The 16222-nt window shown below is 51.3% G+C and overlaps 2 protein-coding genes across 2 annotated transcripts in view; both read right to left on the reverse strand.

Annotated features, from left to right (window-relative positions):
• Nucleotides 1-1401, reverse strand: part of LSP1 (lymphocyte-specific protein 1) — a 41952-nt gene extending 40551 nt beyond the window's left edge. Inside the window, exon 1 of the mRNA XM_010003885.1 lies at nucleotides 1322-1401. Within this exon, the coding sequence (XP_010002187.1) occupies nucleotides 1322-1401 (80 nt within the window). The remainder of the gene's footprint in view (nucleotides 1-1321) is intronic.
• Nucleotides 1402-2210: 809 nt separating this feature from the next.
• On the reverse strand, nucleotides 2211-8969 carry TNNI2 (troponin I type 2 (skeletal, fast)). The gene is made up of 8 exons (XM_010003886.1): nucleotides 8908-8969; nucleotides 6293-6322; nucleotides 6111-6117; nucleotides 3986-4027; nucleotides 3567-3695; nucleotides 3100-3189; nucleotides 2790-2966; nucleotides 2211-2478 (listed from the first exon to the last, which is right to left on the reverse strand). Exons 2-8 carry the CDS (start codon nucleotides 6298-6300, stop codon nucleotides 2380-2382), a joined length of 552 nt encoding a protein of 183 aa, XP_010002188.1. The 5' UTR covers nucleotides 6301-6322; nucleotides 8908-8969; the 3' UTR covers nucleotides 2211-2379.
• Between the last annotated feature and the right edge of the window lie 7253 nt (nucleotides 8970-16222).

A 16222-nucleotide genomic window follows, 5' to 3' on the forward strand; every position in this document is an offset into this window, starting at 1 on the left:
AGGAATGCCTTCAGCATTCATATACACATTTGTTAAACACATTTTGGAAGGCTGCAATGGTTGAGGTGGTACAGAACAGACCCTTCCAGACAGCCTCTTACTTTGCTGAAACTCCAGCAGGAAACAGAGAAGAGAACAATCTGACCCTGCCTCACCAGCAGCCACCGCCGCCTGGCCCTGGCTGTGCAGATAAACCTGCACCTGCAGCAGCAAAAGGGGACTGGAAGGCTCAGTTGCCTTGGGCTGCCCCTTGCATCTGCTCCTTGCTCCTGCAAGTTGAGCTGAGACTGCAGCAGAGGCATGGCCAGCCTGGAGCGATGATGAGAATCCCACAGACCAGGCTGAGAAATCTCTGTGCTCCCCCAGCAGCCAAGGCTTCCCCTTTGTTTCAGCACTCATACACAGAGCCTTCCAGTGCCTTTTGAAGCTTGCAGTCAAGTCTTCAGCCAAAGCTAATTGCTGTCAGATGTCAGGCAAAATGCTTACTGCAACCATTGGTGCATTAGTGACAGATGACACACCTTTTCCTCTCATTGTCACTCAAGGTTTGTTGGGTTTTTTTTTCCTATCAGCATTAACTGGCTTTCAGAAACCTTGGGGAGAAATGTTAATGCAAGCTTTGAAGCTGGAGGTGAAAAATCAGGCAATCCCCCAAGCTCCTGGATGCTCAGCCTGAATCCAGTCCAAATCTGAGCACTTCTGGGTGATATAATTTGGCTGAGCTTATCTCTATCTGCCTCCACCACAGGCAGATGTGGTCACTGCTACTCTTCTGTCTCCTTTTAACCCCACAGAAAGCTGTCCATGTTGGAGCAAAAAGACCCCAAATTTTACAATCTCTACTGATAAAACAACAAAGCAGAGTGGAGGCACAGGTAGATGTATAACCTTACAGCAACTAGCTTGACACATTTGCAGGTTAGAGGCAGGAAATCAGATGTGCCCAGTTGCTGCAAGGAGAGGGGACAGCTGATCTCCACCCATCCGTCCTAAAGATGGGGCTGATTTCTGCGGAGCAGACCCAGGTTGCCAGACCCCTTGCTGAGGTTGCCTGCTGCTGGAGCTGTGATTCCCCACTTGATCAACCCCCCTTCCAAAGTCTTTGAAGTTCAAAGATGAAACCTTTAGGAAGTCTTAAGTCTCTCCCTAGCTGGAGGAGCTTGTCAAAAGTGTATGAGAGCATCTGACCCATTCCAGCCTCATGGGTCATCATCATTTTGGCCGCACACCCTCTTTTCCCACCATCACCCCTCCCAGACTCACAGTTTGCTGCGACTGGAAGGCAGCTGTGGTATTGGGGTACCCAGTCCCCAGGCCTCACCTCTCGCTCTCCCCAGGGGATTCATCTCCCACGGGGTTGATGCCTTCAGCACTCTCCTGGCACCCCTCTGAGTCTGACATCTTCTCTCCCGCACGGGCGCTGCCACCGCTCTGCCTTTCCTGTGCTGGGCAGAAGTGAGCTGGGCCGGAAACTTCATGGGCTGAGGGTTTGGGGGATGGGAGAGGTGCAGAGGGAATGCAAATTTGGGGTGGTTGTTCTGAGTTGTTTTGGGTTTTTTTAAACCATTTGGACTATTTTAAAGTTTTGCGTCTGCCAGCAGCTCAAAATTGGACAGTGCTAGGGTAATTCAAAGGGAAAGCAGGGAGCACCGATATCCCCACCATGGCAGGGAGAGGAGTGACCTGCTACCCCCCCACCTGCCCATGCAGCTTTGGGACAGCCCGCATCTCTGAACTGCAGCACCCTGCAGGGGTACCAGGGTGCTGCTGCAGGAGCTGCCAAGGTTGTCCCTTCTTCACATCTCTCAAAGGCTGCTGGAGCCAAAGGGTTTGCTTCTGCCCTGCAGCTGTCAGTTCTCATGTCCCTTCACAGCTCTGCTTCTTCCCTATGGCTCCCCACTGTTGCCACCATTGGTGGAGGTTCTGCAGCACCTCCTGGGGCTTCAACTCTTATCTCTTTTTCTCTTCACCACTGGTGAAGGACATGGCTAAGAGCCAGTGGTACAGGCTGGCAGGAGGATGGCACAGCCTCAGCCTCTCCTCCCTGCAAGGCGGGGGGATAGGCATACCCAGCTACATGGGGAGATCAACAGCAGAAATGTTCCCCCATCCCTGCAACACAGACCCTGCCAAAGCCTCCCCATCCCAACCAGGACACCCACAGCAGGGGCAGACCCTTCTGGCACCATGGCATGGGTTGGGTTATTGCCCCCCAGGCAGGCAACACCCGCCTCTCCCACCAAAGCTTTATTTACACCACTGCTGCCCAGATGCAGCTCTTTGCAAAACCAGAGAAACAGCACCCAGTCAGTGCCCTTGGGCCTGGGGGAGACAGCAGGGACAGAAGAGAGTAGAGGACGGGTGTAGAGAGGCAGGTGCTTAGGACTCGCCAGCCTCAAACATCTTCTTCCTGCCCTCCATGCCAGACTTCTCCTCGATGTTCTTCCTCCAGTCACCAACATCACGGAGGTCCTTCTCCTGGGGGAGGGATTGAGGTGTGGGTGCAAGCAGTGCCCCCCAGGGTAAGAACCCACCCAGGTGATGCCCTTCACCTATTCATTCATGGAAAACCCCATGTCAGTTAGAGAAACTGAGTTCCACCCATACTGTACATCTTTTTGGCTGCTCCCTCCTTTTTCAACAGCAAAGGTGCCAGAGGAGGAAATACTGAGCAGGAAGAACGTTATGGAGGAAGGATCACCCTTAACTCTGTCTATCACACCGGGAGGTGTAAGCCTGAAAAATGTGGGTTGAGTCCTGTATGGGCACAGGGGAGAGGGAAGGAATACCTTCTCAGTGTCCTCCTTCTTGACTTGCTTCAGGTTGGCCCGGAGGTCCATGCAGACCTTGTGCTTGGAGCCCAGCAGGGCGCGCAGCATCGCGTCAGCAGACATGCGCACCCTGCGCAGCGGCGGCCTCTTGAACTTGCCCCGAAGGTCAAAGAGCTTCTGGCTCAAGTCTTCCAGCTATGGCGGAGAAAATGGGGGGGGAGGGAAGAGAGAAAGAAGGACACGGGTTTCATGAGACAGACCCAAGTGGCACAGAGAAGTATGAAGAGGCTGGAGACTCCCCTGAGGGTTGGCTCTGGCATAAACTCACCTCCTTGTTAGTCTTCTGTAACTTCACCTCTGTGTCATACCTCTCCTCATCCACTGACTCTATCTTGGCATGAAGCTTTTTGCACAGCTCCTGGGAGGAAAAGCAGAAAGAGATATTGACTACTAGAACCCACACATCTAATTCCTCTCTACTGACCTCTCTGACTCAGTCCAGAATACCAGATTGTGTCAAAACTAGATAGTGAATGGTGCCTCACAGGCAAGCTCCTGGTCTCCACGATAATGGCCTCATGCAAATGTTGCATCAACACATCATTAGAAATGCAGCTTTCCTGCCAGCTAGACCTCTTTTTTTGCAGAGTCCCCAGCTGTCTCTCAAGCAAATTCCACACCCAGTCAGCTCCAGAGCACCCACAAGATGGGAAGAACCATCTAGATTCACCAGGCTGACTGAGAGAGCCAAATCCTTTCTGTTTCAGCACAATGAAAGCATTAAAGAGTCTCTACCTGAAGTTCTTGCATGGATCCTGGGAGTGACAGAGGAGGGCAGTGCTCTGCCAGGTAGTTTTGCTTTTCCACTTCCTTAGCAGCTGCTTCTTTTTCTATTTCAGTGACAGCAAGCTGGAGCATAGCACTCTGGAAAGCAGCAGGAGGATGTTCAGCACAGAGCAGAGGCAAGGGAAGAGGGCAAGGGGTTTAATAAAGGAGGGAGAGCCCTAATGGAGAGGCAGCTTGGGGAGCTTCCCATCAACACCAGGGCCTCCAAGCAGTGGATACTGGGGTAAGGAGTGGGGAAGGGTGTGGGAGGCTCCCAAGTGGTTCAATATGGCCTCTTCCAGGAGGGAGAGTGCCAAGACCTGGCTGGCTCAAAATGGGAGACAGGATAGTCAGAACACACCTCACCAAGCCCCAGCAGTGCCACATACCTTCAGGTGCTGCCGACGGGCAGTGGCTGCCCTCCTTTTTTTCTGCAAGTGGGAGGAATGAGAGAGAAGCAAGTTATCAGACACCCATTCACCCTTCCATTCCCCCTTCCCCATACAACCCCACAGTCTGCCAAGGACCTGCAGCCATGCCAGGGAGTTGGGCCCAGCCCAGGATGTGGGCTTGACACACAGTTGGTCCCCAAACCAGCAGCACTCAAAAAAGAGGTCCCCAGCTGCTCCCAGCCTTGCCAACCTAAGCTAGCTAGGACCTTCAAAGTGCCTCAGGAAAAGATAATTATGATTATGAAGATGGGGGAAAAAAAAAACCACCACAACTTCAAACTTGGCTCCTTGGGACTTTTAGCTTTTTCTCTAATTTCCTTTTCACTCAGATGTGTGTTTTGCTTTGCACTCAACCACCCTGATGCCCTTGGGCACTCCAGAACTGTGAGGTGTCTTTCTGAGCAGTCACTGGCACACATGGTGAGAAGGATGGCCAGGCAGGTGAAAACACAAAGGCTGAATAATTTCTGGAGCTGAAAGACCCAGTGCAAGTGATGCTGAAGGTGATGCTGTGAGAGACTCCTTTTGCAACTCTTCCCCAGCCTGGCAGTTACAGGTATTTTGATACGCTGCGACAGGGCAGTGAGGAGGCAGGACTAGGGCATGGCGGGTTAATCATCACTGGAGGACAGACACAACCATGGGGTCTGCAGGCCTGGAGGCTGCTCTTGCCACAGGAGGGCCATGAGGCTATGGCTGCAAGACACAAACTAGCTCTGGGATGCCAAGTGAGCCTGTGAGACCAAGCCTGCCCTTCTGCACCAGTGATGTGCTGTAACCGCAGCGACAGGTCTCCTATTACAAAAATATAAAAGAAGTCACAACCTTGATGGGCTGCTGCACTGCAGCTCTTTCCTTAGCATTTTGCCCAGAAGACCAAGAAAGGCTGAGTGTGGCTGAGGCAAGGGAAGCACACCCAGACATCTGATGTGCTGTGGTGAGGGAGGAAGAAAGCAGCGTTGGGTGTGTGTCTGTGATGCACAGGGGAGGAAGTGGATAAAGATCTGCAGAGCTAAATGTAACAAAATCTGACTTGTTTTACATATGCAAATAGTGCTAAGGCACCCCTGTCAGGGCTGAAGGATTCTGCAGGGGAAAAGCACCCAGAGGTGCTGCATACCATTAACCAGAAGGATTTTGTTCATATGACTCTGGCTGTGGGCCACAAGAGAGTGGATCCCTTGAGGACTGTTAGCCCAGGGCTTATTCTCCCTCTGACAACTGGTACCTGGCACAGAGTGCCCCCCCAGCCTTTCCTGGGCATGAATAAAGGCATCTGTTAGATATTATAACCTTATTGTGGAGTTTCTGTATGTTCCTGAAATCCTCATTTCTTTTGGTGAGGACAAGCTTGAGCTTGTGGTGCTCTGGACACGTGGAGAGGTGCCAAGTACAGATGCAAAGATAAAAGATGGAGCAACTTGCTAAGAGGAGATACAGAATGACAAAGCCATGCACAATTCTTCCACACCTTCCTTTGTGTTTCCTCAGCCACCCTCAGGCTTCAAGGCCAGCCCCTGTTCCAGCACAGCTAGAAGCCTGGAAGAATTTGATAAGGACGCAACCTCCACCCTGCTCACACTGCCCTGGATCCAGGGCTCACCAGGTTGCCTTAGAGAAGCCAATTGAATGTGTTCGATGGGCAGAAAACAAGCGTCTAGGTGTGGGGATAGACAAGAGGCTGCTCAGCCGAGGGCTGGGTGGTGGATGGGTGAAGGGCAGGTGATGGAGGAGAGACGGCTCTGGACCACCTCCCTCCCAGCACCATCTCGTGGCCGGCTGGGGAAACAGGAAAGGAGGGAAGAAAGCATCTAACTCCAAGCCAGGAGGCAGAAAAGACCTTGAAAAGGATTATTTTTTTTTTCTACTTCCCATCTTTACCAGAAGTAGTTAGGAAGAAGGCCCTAATATGAACCCTTCCCTCCACACACCCCACTCCACCCGCCCAATCCCCCCTTCCCTTCCTGCCACCCAGCCACTGCTTTTCCTAAGGAGGAACAGTGGAGCCAGGACTGATGTCATGAGCATTGCTAAAGGAAAAACCCCAGCAAAACACACTTACCTCTTCACTGTTCAGGATGAGCAGATGGACAAGAAAGGGAAGGAAGAAAAAGGGGAGGAAAAGGCAGTTAGCATCCTAATCAGAAATAAGCAGAGGAAGCTTAACTTACGTAGAAAGTTGGCAATTGAACAAAAGCTTTTAAATGCCAACAAAATATTAAAGACAGAAAAATGGGAACTTACTCAGACATCTTGCTTTAGGTGGTTCTAAGCCTGCAATGAAAACCAAGGAAAAAAAGGTTGATCATTTTTCATGCTGGTGGTGACTTTCTTGGGTTTAAAAACACTGATAGACTCCTCTAGGGAAAAAAGAACTACAAAAAGATGGAAGGGGTGGGGGAAGAGGAACAGGTTTGCTCTCATTCCCCAACTTCTCCACATTTTCATCATAGGAGGAAGTGGCTGCAGTTTGTGATTGAGAGCCAAACATGTACCTCCTCACAGCCACACAACCTCAGCAGCAGGGGCTTCTGGCCCAGCACTATTTGGTTTGGTCACAAAGAGAGATTTGTGGCAATAGTTCCTGCAGGCATGTTTATTGCTTGACACCCAGGAAACCATTTTATGCAACAAAGAAAAAAAGAGGAAAAAGTTATTTTCAGTGTACTGCTTCCCTTTGCCATGCAGTCTTGCCCCGCTTCATGAACAACAAATATTCCAAAGCCTGAGGGTTAGAACAACCTGGGAACAGAGTGAGGCAGGATTCTCAGGTGACAAGGAAGGACTTCAGAGGATGCTGCTGCCAGTGTGTGCATCCATTTTGCGGGGCAGGGGAACCTGACTCAACAACCTTAGCACAGATGATGTAGAACGAGCTTTAAAGTTATTATTTAATTGGTAAAGGACAAAGAGTTTCCCCAAGCAATTTCTTGCATTTCCTTTAAGTGGAAAATTTACAGGGACAATGCAGCATGTTAGGGAAGAGATGGAAGAGCACCTTTGTTTTGCTGTAAATAACTTTCCTGTATATATAATTTTACTTTCCTAGCAGAGCAATATATCCCACTTGTCTCTCCTAATCGAAGGAGGCTGGAGTGTTGGCCAAGCCCAAAACTCGTCCCTGCAGAGTAGGCAAGCCTTTGAGATGCAGCCATCTGCAGATCTGGGAGGCTCTGCCAGGACACGAAGCGTTAACAGGGGCTCATGCCCGAAGGAAGAGGCACAGCTTGCAGGGCCAAGGAAATTTTATCCTGGAAAATGTGCAGGCCCATCACATTATTCTAAGGTGGGGGAAGGGAGGAAAGTGCTTCTAAAAATGGCCAGGGAGCTGCAGAAGGAGCTGCAGCTGTCTCCTCCGACAGCAGCCTTTCCCCTGTGCCAGCCCCCGTGACTTGGGAGGTCGGGGCGAAGCAAAAGCCACCGCAGGTGGCTGGGTTACAGCTGAGGGACAGGGAGGCTGAGGAACAGCAGCTATTTTTACTTGAATCCCTGCCCCACACACACCCACTTGGGTGGAAGAATTGCTGCGAGCGCTGAAGAAGCAAGGGGATAACACCAGGCTGAGGCTTGCTGCCTGCAATGTGGGCTCCAAGTCACCTGTTCTTGGCTGGGGGACACAGTCCATTTGGATGTCATCCTTGTCTGAGGGTGTTTTGGGGGGGAGGAAGGCACCGCAAAGACCGGGTTGGGCGTAAGTAGGGAGCATCACCAAGTCACCACAGGCAAGGATCCCATGTCCAGTGGCCCTGGGGAGGTTAGTGTTAGGGAGCCCACGGCTCTGCTTGCCAATAAAGCCAGGAAGAAAAACTAGCCAAGGGAAGGGAAAGTATGAACCCAAAGAGAAAGAAGGTCCCTGGAAAAGACAAGCTTTCCAAAGCACGGATCCTCTCTCACAGGCAAAGGATGGAGGAGGTTTTATTAGTACCCCTGTTTTCTCCCAGCAGGTCACCCCACCTGGCATTTGTCTCCCTAAAACTCAGGTGAGTCCATCTGCTTCCCATCACCCTGTAAGAACAAGCTGGGTCAGTAAGAGACATGCAAAACGGCTCACCCAAGTCAGGAGGAGAAAACCAGAGAGTGCTGCTGGCCGGACAGGACGGACTGGCGAGCCGCAGGCAGACGCCAGGGAGCTGCAGAAGGAGCTGCAGCTGTCTCCTCCGACAGCAGCCTTTCCCCTGTGCCAGCCCCCGTGACTTGGGAGGGCGGGGCGAAGCAAAAGCCACCGCAGGTGGCTGGGTTACAGCTGAGGGACAGGGAGGCTGAGGAACAGCAGCTATTTTTACTTGAATCCCTGCCCCACACACACCCACTTGGGTGGAAGAATTGCTGCGAGCGCTGAAGAAGCAAGGGGATAACACCAGGCTGAGGCTTGCTGCCTGCAATGTGGGCTCCAAGTCACCTGTTCTTGGCTGGGGGACACAGTCCATTTGGATGTCATCCTTGTCTGGGGGTGTTTTGGGGGGGAGGAAGGCACCGCAAAGACCGGGTTGGGCGTAAGTAGGGAGCATCACCAAGTCACCACAGGCAAGGATCCCATGTCCAGTGGCCCTGGGGAGGTTAGTGTTAGGGAGCCCACGGCTCTGCTTGCCCTTGCCAATAAAGCTAGGAAGAAAAACTAGCCAAGGGAAGGGAAAGTATGAACCCAAAGAGAAAGAAGGTCCCTGGAAAAGACAAGCTTTCCAAAGCACGGATCCTCTCTCACAGGCAAAGGATGGAGGAGGTTTTATTAGTACCCCTGTTTTCTCCCAGCAGGTCACCCCACCTGGCATTTGTCTCCCTAAAACTCAGGTGAGTCCATCTGCTTCCCATCACCCTGTAAGAACAAGCTGGGTCAGTAAGAGACATGCAAAACGGCTCACCCAAGTCAGGAGGAGAAAACCAGAGAGTGCTGCTGGCCGGACAGGACGGACTGGCGAGCCGCAGGCAGCTGGCTGAGTAAGGAGGTATAAAAGGGCTTCTCGGGTGGCTCAGCAGAAAATCCACCTTCTCTTTAAGGGCATGGAGACCTTCTCAGACCAATGATGTGCAAGAGCCCCTTGTGTACCTCCCTTGGCTGGGGCAGGCCAGGCAGGCAGGCCTGGAGGAGAGGGCAGCCCCTGGGGAGGGGGGGCACATCTTCTATCCATGGGATGGGGAAGCAGAGCCAGGAGGCTTTTTCCTCAGGAGTGCCGAGGAGGGAGCCTTACTCCCCCTCTTCCTCCCATCAACCTGTGCCAGAGATACAGCTTCAAGGTTGTGAGGAGCCCAGACTCCCTGCACACATCCATCTGCATAGCCTCTAGCAAGATTTCCTTTTGGAAGCATTAAGTGGCTTTTCCATGGACAAAGGCACAGCTCTCTAAAGCTTCAATGGCTTGGGAGTAGCTCTGCCCTTTGGGAATGGAGATGGGAAAGAGCCTGCAGCCTCCAACCCACTGCCAAGAGCATGTGCAAGATCAATCCTTGAGCAAGCCATCCATGGCTAGCATGCTCTTTTAACCTCACTTACCACATAGGAAGCATTTGCAGCTCCTCCCCATTTCAACACAACTAAGGTTTTTTAAAAAGGAAACCTGTGGAGCCACTGCTGGCAGCCTTGAGGCTTCGCTGCAGTGCAAGGGCTGGGGAGAGGCAGCAGAGCATGGGGGGGCAACCCCCCCCATCTGCTGTCAGATGTCTCAGATCTGTATCTCCATGGGTCCAAAGCAGAGGCAGGTGGAAATGTAGCTGAAAATATTCACCGGCCCCAATCCCAGCACGTGTGTGTAGGGGATCCCATGGAGACAGAAGTCCAAACAGCTTGGGGCAGGCCAGGCAGGCAGGCCTGGAGGAGAGGGCAGCCCCTGGGGAGGGGGGGCACATCTTCTATCCATGAGATGGGGAAGCAGAGCCAGGAGGCTTTTTCCTCAGGAGTGCCGAGGAGGGAGCCTTACTCCCCCTCTTCCTCCCATCAACCTGTGCCAGAGATACAGCTTCAAGGTTGTGAGGAGCCCAGACTCCCTGCACACATCCATCTGCATAGCCTCTAGCAAGATTTCCTTTTGGAAGCATTAAGTGGCACAGCTCTCTAAAGCTTCACACAAAGGCACAGCTCTCTAAAGCTTCAATGGCTTGGGAGTAGCTCTGCCCTTTGGGAATGGAGATGGGAAAGAGCCTGCAGCCTCCAACCCACTGCCAAGAGCATGTGCAAGATCAATCCTTGAGCAAGCCATCCATGGCTAGCATGCTCTTTTAACCTCACTTACCACATAGGAAGCATTTGCAGCTCCTCCCCATTTCAACACAACTAAGGTTTTTTAAAAAGGAAACCTGTGGAGCCACTGCTGGCAGCCTTGAGGCTTCGCTGCAGTGCAAGGGCTGGGGAGAGGCAGCAGAGCATGGGGGGGCAACCCCCCCCATCTGCTGTCAGATGTCTCAGATCTGTATCTCCATGGGTCCAAAGCAGAGGCAGGTGGAAATGTAGCTGAAAATATTCACCGGCCCCAATCCCAGCACGTGTGTGTGTAGGGGATCCCATGGAGACAGAAGTCCAAACAGCTCCTGCCCACCTCCCCCAGCCCAGGCACTCCCTCCCCTTTAAGCCAGGCTTTTTTAGGCTGATTCAGCCATGGCCCTGACAATATTTTCCAGGCACCTCTCCGAGGTTATACAGATAGCAACAGATCCACTGCTGCAGGCTTCCTGCTTCACCACCTTTAGCATGGTAGAAGTAATGCTGCAGATGGTGGTAATGCTGGTGAAGGAAGAGCAAGTCCTTGAGACAGGGCTGGTTTGGCCCCACAACAAGTGGAGAAGGGAGAAGCCCTCAGTGCAGGCAAGGCAGGGAACACTCAGGATTTATTCCTCTGAAATGTAGATGGTAGATGGTTTAGGTAACGATTATCTCAGTGTCAATGTATGCTGATGAGTATATCTGATCTACCCTTTGCAGTCCCCAGTGAGACTCCTGGAAATCCACAGTGAAGGTGCAGGTCAGCAGAGGTTTTGGCTGGTTCTGCCCCCGCTGGGCTCCTGTACAGTGGCTGTGGGTCAGCACGTGGTGAAGGAACCAGGCTTGGGAACAGCTGCAAATAGGACAGCACCATCCAACCCTCCCCCTCACTCACCTCCTGCACATCCATGTCCCCAAGGTGGTAAGCTCTAATGGAGACAGGGATCTACAGCTCCAGGCAGACCTAGTAAATAGGGAGGCTAAACTCCAGCATCTTCTCCCCCAGGAGCATCCCTTGCTGCAGCTGCTGAGGAAGACTCATTGGCAGAGGCATCACTGCACCCAGCACCCATCTCCCATCTGGAGATGTCTGGCAGGACAAATGCCTGCCGGTCTGAGCTGAAGCCAGTTTCTCAGAAAACAACAAAAAAAACCCAACAGATCAAAGCAAGCACACTTGCAGATAGACAGTAGCCACCCTCAATAGCCAACAGCAGAAATCACCCAGTCAGGGACAGCTTAGCAGCTTCACTTCTCCTCAGTGCCAACTCACAAGCCACGGTTGACTCCAGAGTTAAAAGGACTCTTTATTATTCTTGCAAAGTCTCTACAGCCATTTTCTTTAGCTCCCTATGCAGCTATGCACATTCCAGCCACTGCTGGCCCAGTGCTGCTCCAAAGAGTAACTCAGCTCTTGGTGGAGGGATAAAAACTGGGAGGGTTACCCATTCAAAAACTACCCACACCCAAAGTATCTCCTTCAGTCCTGTAAAATTAAGGCTTTCTGAACTTCCTGGAGTTCAGGCATGGAGCACAGCAAAAGAGATCAGCTCTCAGTTCAAGGCTTTGGATTATCACCTTGTGATAGGGAAGTGTTCGCCTGAAATAGTTGAATAAAGAAATTTAAAAAAAAAGTCCCGTAAGCAAAATTTTGGTTAAAACAGGTGTGTTTGTAGGGTATGGAAAAAGTGGACAGTGAGGTGTGGTAATAGGGTGAGCAGAAGTTCGAGCCTCCGAGTCTGCATAAGGCTTTCCCTAGAGATGTCCTGGACAGAGGTTAAGCTGTAGAGCAGCTCTCCCAGAAAAACAAAGAGGCTCCAGGCCTAGAATGCCATGAGGAAGAAACCCAGTGAGGACCAGGAAGAACAGAAAAATTAACATGTCCCTAGGTAGGAGCTATGGTTAACACCAAGAAAGACAGAAGCAGTAGTGTAAGTGTTTGAGTGATGAATGAACCAGTTCCTTGCAGAAAAACTCAAGGAAGACATAAGGAATCTCCAGACAAGTCCTTCAGACAGGTGCTCAGCTCTGTAAATATGAAGTATAAGTGAGGGCACTGCACCGGGGCCGGAAGTGGACACACCATTCACACATGGGTACCTTTCCTGTGAAGCAGATGACCTTGTTCCCTTCTCTTGTTTCCCTCCACTCATGCGTGAGGAATGGGCCATGACCATGGCTCACCATTTCCAGAGCACTTTCACCAGCCTGCAAGGCCAGACACAGAGAAGGTTCTGCTCTATGCTTTATAGAGACTCAGGTATGGCATCTCTGGGCCAGGCTAACCACCACATATTGGAAGGACTAGGCTGATGAATCCATGCAAGCTGTGCCTCATGGCATCTCCTACATCCTTACACGTTGCCTCTTCTTCAACATCCTACAAGCACAGAGTGGACAGGCACTATGGAAGAACATGACACTACATCTTATTTTCCAGGATGACACTGTTAGAAAAAAAAAAAAAAAAGCCACCTGCTGAGCAGCAATTGAGCTCATGGTAAAAGCTCAGGCAGGACTCCTGAGCTAACTAGTGCCCGACCTCCCTTCGCTTTCCCAAGATCACATCACAAAACAAAGCACGTTCTGCCCAGAACGCTCCCTCTTCCTCCAGTGTGTCCCTAGAACAGCTCCCCATGTTCTATTTCACGACTCCACCACAAGAAACTGCTACAAAGGAAGGCCATGGCCTTGCATCTCGTGACAGTGCTGTCTTACCTCCTCCACAGCTACAGTCACCTCATTCACCCCTAGGACAGAGTTAAAGCTTTTGGCTTTTTCTCTTCAGGATCACTGCCAAACAACACAACCACCCTGTCTGTTTAGCTCCATGCCATCTTCCTTGACAGGGAGTGCTTCAGGCATGTGATGTTGATGCCCCCAGGCTGCAGGGACATCTCCAAACCCACCAGCAGGTCCTGATGACACTCCTGGATGTTCAGTGGGTACCGTGCCCTCACAAACTCATAGGCTGCCAGCAGCCTCATGCTGTGCTTGACCATCAGGTATTGAATGACACAGGTAGGACCTAGAGAGTAACCATCCCTGCAGTGGATGAGGACACGCTTCCCTTTCTCCAGTGAGGCTTCAATGCAGTCATTGATGTCCCGGAAGCAGGGTTGTCCCGTTTTGTGGTGATCCCCATGGAGTGGAGCCTGAATGTCAACCTTCAGGCGTGACCAGCTGTGCCTGAACCCTCCCCTTCGGCAGGTGCAGGGGATGATGCTCAGGCTGTGGTGGCTGGGCAGGCTGCTCATGTCAATGATGCTGTCAATGCTGTTGGTGCAGAGTGCCCGCCCGCTGTAGGCAGCGTTGAGGTTCCCCAGGTAGATGCAGTCAGTTATCCGAGCAATGATGGGTCCTGTGAAAGGGGAGCAGGCAGGCTCTCCTGGTTTTGGACCAGTGGGCTCCTCACGATGTGGGTTCTTCTTCCAGCTCCCCCTGAGGGATTTCTTGGAGCTGGCATGGGGCAGGAGGCTGGAATTGAGCTTGGAGCCCCATGATGGCAGCGAGAAGACAGAGAAGCAGCTGGAGAGCTTGGCCTTGTATGGGGAGTCCACTGGACAGGGCAGGGGAGCAGCAGGGGTGGGACTAGATCTGAGGGCACGAGAATGGGATGCCCATGCCAGGGACTCCATGCTATGGGCTGTCCCTCCACTCTCAGCCTCTTCTATCTGCCAAAAAAAAGACAGAACTGGTGAAACCAGAGTAACTCAGCTCTACAGCTGCATGAGCAAGGAAGCAGGAGCTGGCAGCTGTCTTTGCCCATGGTAGCACTTGGAGATACTAGAGGCCCTGAGCACCTTGCACACAACAAGCCCAAATACCCAGCCATCCTGTTCCACTGGGACAGGCACAAACACACCAGAAAGGCTCACCTGGACCTGCACACAGCTTTGCCAGTCCTGGGGTGCTGACTTTTTGGAGTGGTCATCCCCTTCTGTGGAAGGCACTAAGCAGAGTGACTGGTGTGTCCTGGCGAGCTGCACTGCTATGGACACCATATCCCCATCCTTCTCTTTGTGTGCTTCACTTTCACTCATCAACAAGTTTGGACAAGAGCCTGCAGGAATAGAACAACTCCATGTGGACACGCACAAGTACTCACACGCAGGGGCTTTCGATGTAAACACTGGCTTTGAAGAGAAACAAGGTGTTTTAATGATCCCTTTCACTCCAGAGGGACACACTTCGGTGCAGGCTGCTGGAGGGGTTTGCTATTCACTGCAAGCTGGAGCCAGGAGGAAGGACAGCATTTCAAATACAAAATAAGAAGGGGTGAAAAGCAGCGGCAGGTTGAGGGCAAATAATAGAAAACTCCTCTGGATTAAAGGCCCTCTGTCCACAGAAGTACCTGGGAGTTTCAGTCTCCAGGAATGGAGAGTCTGTGTTCATAGCCAGGGTTAGGATCACTCAGTTCCCAGCTCAGCCTTGGGCACAGATCTAACTCCTCACAGCTTTTCCCACTTCCACACAAGACACTTGGACCAGAAGGTGCTTCAGACCCTACCAAAACCCAGCCCTTTCTCCATGGCCCAGGCTGCATTGCTAGGGCCTCTGGAAAGCAAACAGCCAACACCTCTGCCCAGGCCTTCAGCAGCTGAGGTGATCCCTCCAGAATTCCCACCAAGCCTGCTCCTGGATAGTATTACCGCAGTGACCTGACACCTGATCACAGTCTTTTATGTGCCTGCGTGTCTTCAAACCCTGCTAAAGACCAGGACATGATCCAGAACATGTTTGGAGAACAGGCTGAGACCTCTATGTGCTCAGATGACTACAGCTGCAACATGTCTTTCCTTTCAAAACACCCTTCAGCCCTCCAGGCTCTCTGTGCTGAAATTAGGTTTTTTTAAGTGTCCATAGGGCTAAAAAAAAAAAAAAACACCGAAAAAACAACAAAGCACAAAGCTCTCCTCTCCCCAAGGTCAGTGACTGCCCTACAAACTGCTGGCCACATATGGAATCATTCTCCAGAAATTATCCATTTCAAGCTCACTTGCTTTTTTTATTAAAAAAGCTGGGAGTTGCAAAGTCCCTCAGCAGCTTCACCTACCTGCACGACACTGAGAGTGGGCCACGGGAGAATACATCTGAAAAGCAATGGGCCTCTGGAAGGTCTTCTGAAGGTGTTTTGCCATCAGGTCTGGGAAGGAAGGGGATGAACTCAGACTAGGAGAGTGCTGAGACAGAAAAACTCAACACCCAACCCCATTGAGCATTTTTCAACACCATCCCCCATGCTGCTTACTTCAGGATGCATCTCAGACAGGAGTCTTCCCCTGTGGAGCCAGAACTGAGTTTAGCACATATCAAAATGTCAGGGGTGGTGTGGGATGAGTGCAACAAAAACAGAGAGACTTTCAGAGGATTTTGTTTCTGGCCTTTGCAGATGTGAACACATCCTTTGTCACATCCACAGTAAAGGTGCCCACTGGCTTTTTACAACACCAAAGCCAACTGGGCTCTTCACGACATCCTTAATGCCAAAATTCAGGCTCCTATGTCAAAACTGCTCTGACTTTTATTTAAGTTAAAAGGAAAATGCTCTCTATCCAGGGCAAACTCAGCTGCTGACTGGGCAGAAGCCTTCACCTGAGCCACCCACCTCCTTCACAGGTGATGAGCATGGCTGGCTCTTCCAAGGGAGCAATTCATCTCATCCTAAACAAACTATGAGTGTGCCTGTTTTCCACAGAGAGCTTGTTGTCCCCAGATAACTGCCTCAGATGTGGACATCTTGAATGTCCATGTTTATAAGCAAGGTGATTAAATACTTGTTTGCAAATCTACCATCTTTCTAGGCTCTGCTCACAGAATTTAAGATATGGATTGGTGTGTTTGCAGGTCAAGACCTCATTTCAGCTCAGTTGAACTCCTTATTCCTAACTTACTTTGTGTTTGTTTCCATTTAAATTGAACTGCAATAAGTGTCCACAGGGGTTTAATCACCTTTGTGTGAAGTTAGCAAGGCTGAGAAATCC

Source organism: Chaetura pelagica, unplaced genomic scaffold (genome assembly GCF_000747805.2).
Source record: "Chaetura pelagica isolate M959 unplaced genomic scaffold, ChaPel_1.0 scaffold28, whole genome shotgun sequence".
Classification (NCBI taxonomy): Eukaryota; Metazoa; Chordata; class Aves; order Apodiformes; family Apodidae; genus Chaetura; species Chaetura pelagica.

What these genes read in the sequence shown, in the direction of transcription:
- TNNI2 (XM_010003886.1), bottom strand. An exon ending in CCCGTCGGCAGCACCTGAAG is followed by an intron (nt 3,696 to 3,985) that starts GTATGTGGCACT and finishes GCTGCTTTCCAG; the next exon opens with AGTGCTATGCTCCAGCTTGC. An exon ending in TACAGAAGACTAACAAGGAG is followed by an intron (nt 2,967 to 3,099) that starts GTGAGTTTATGC and finishes TCTCCGCCATAG; the next exon opens with CTGGAAGACTTGAGCCAGAA.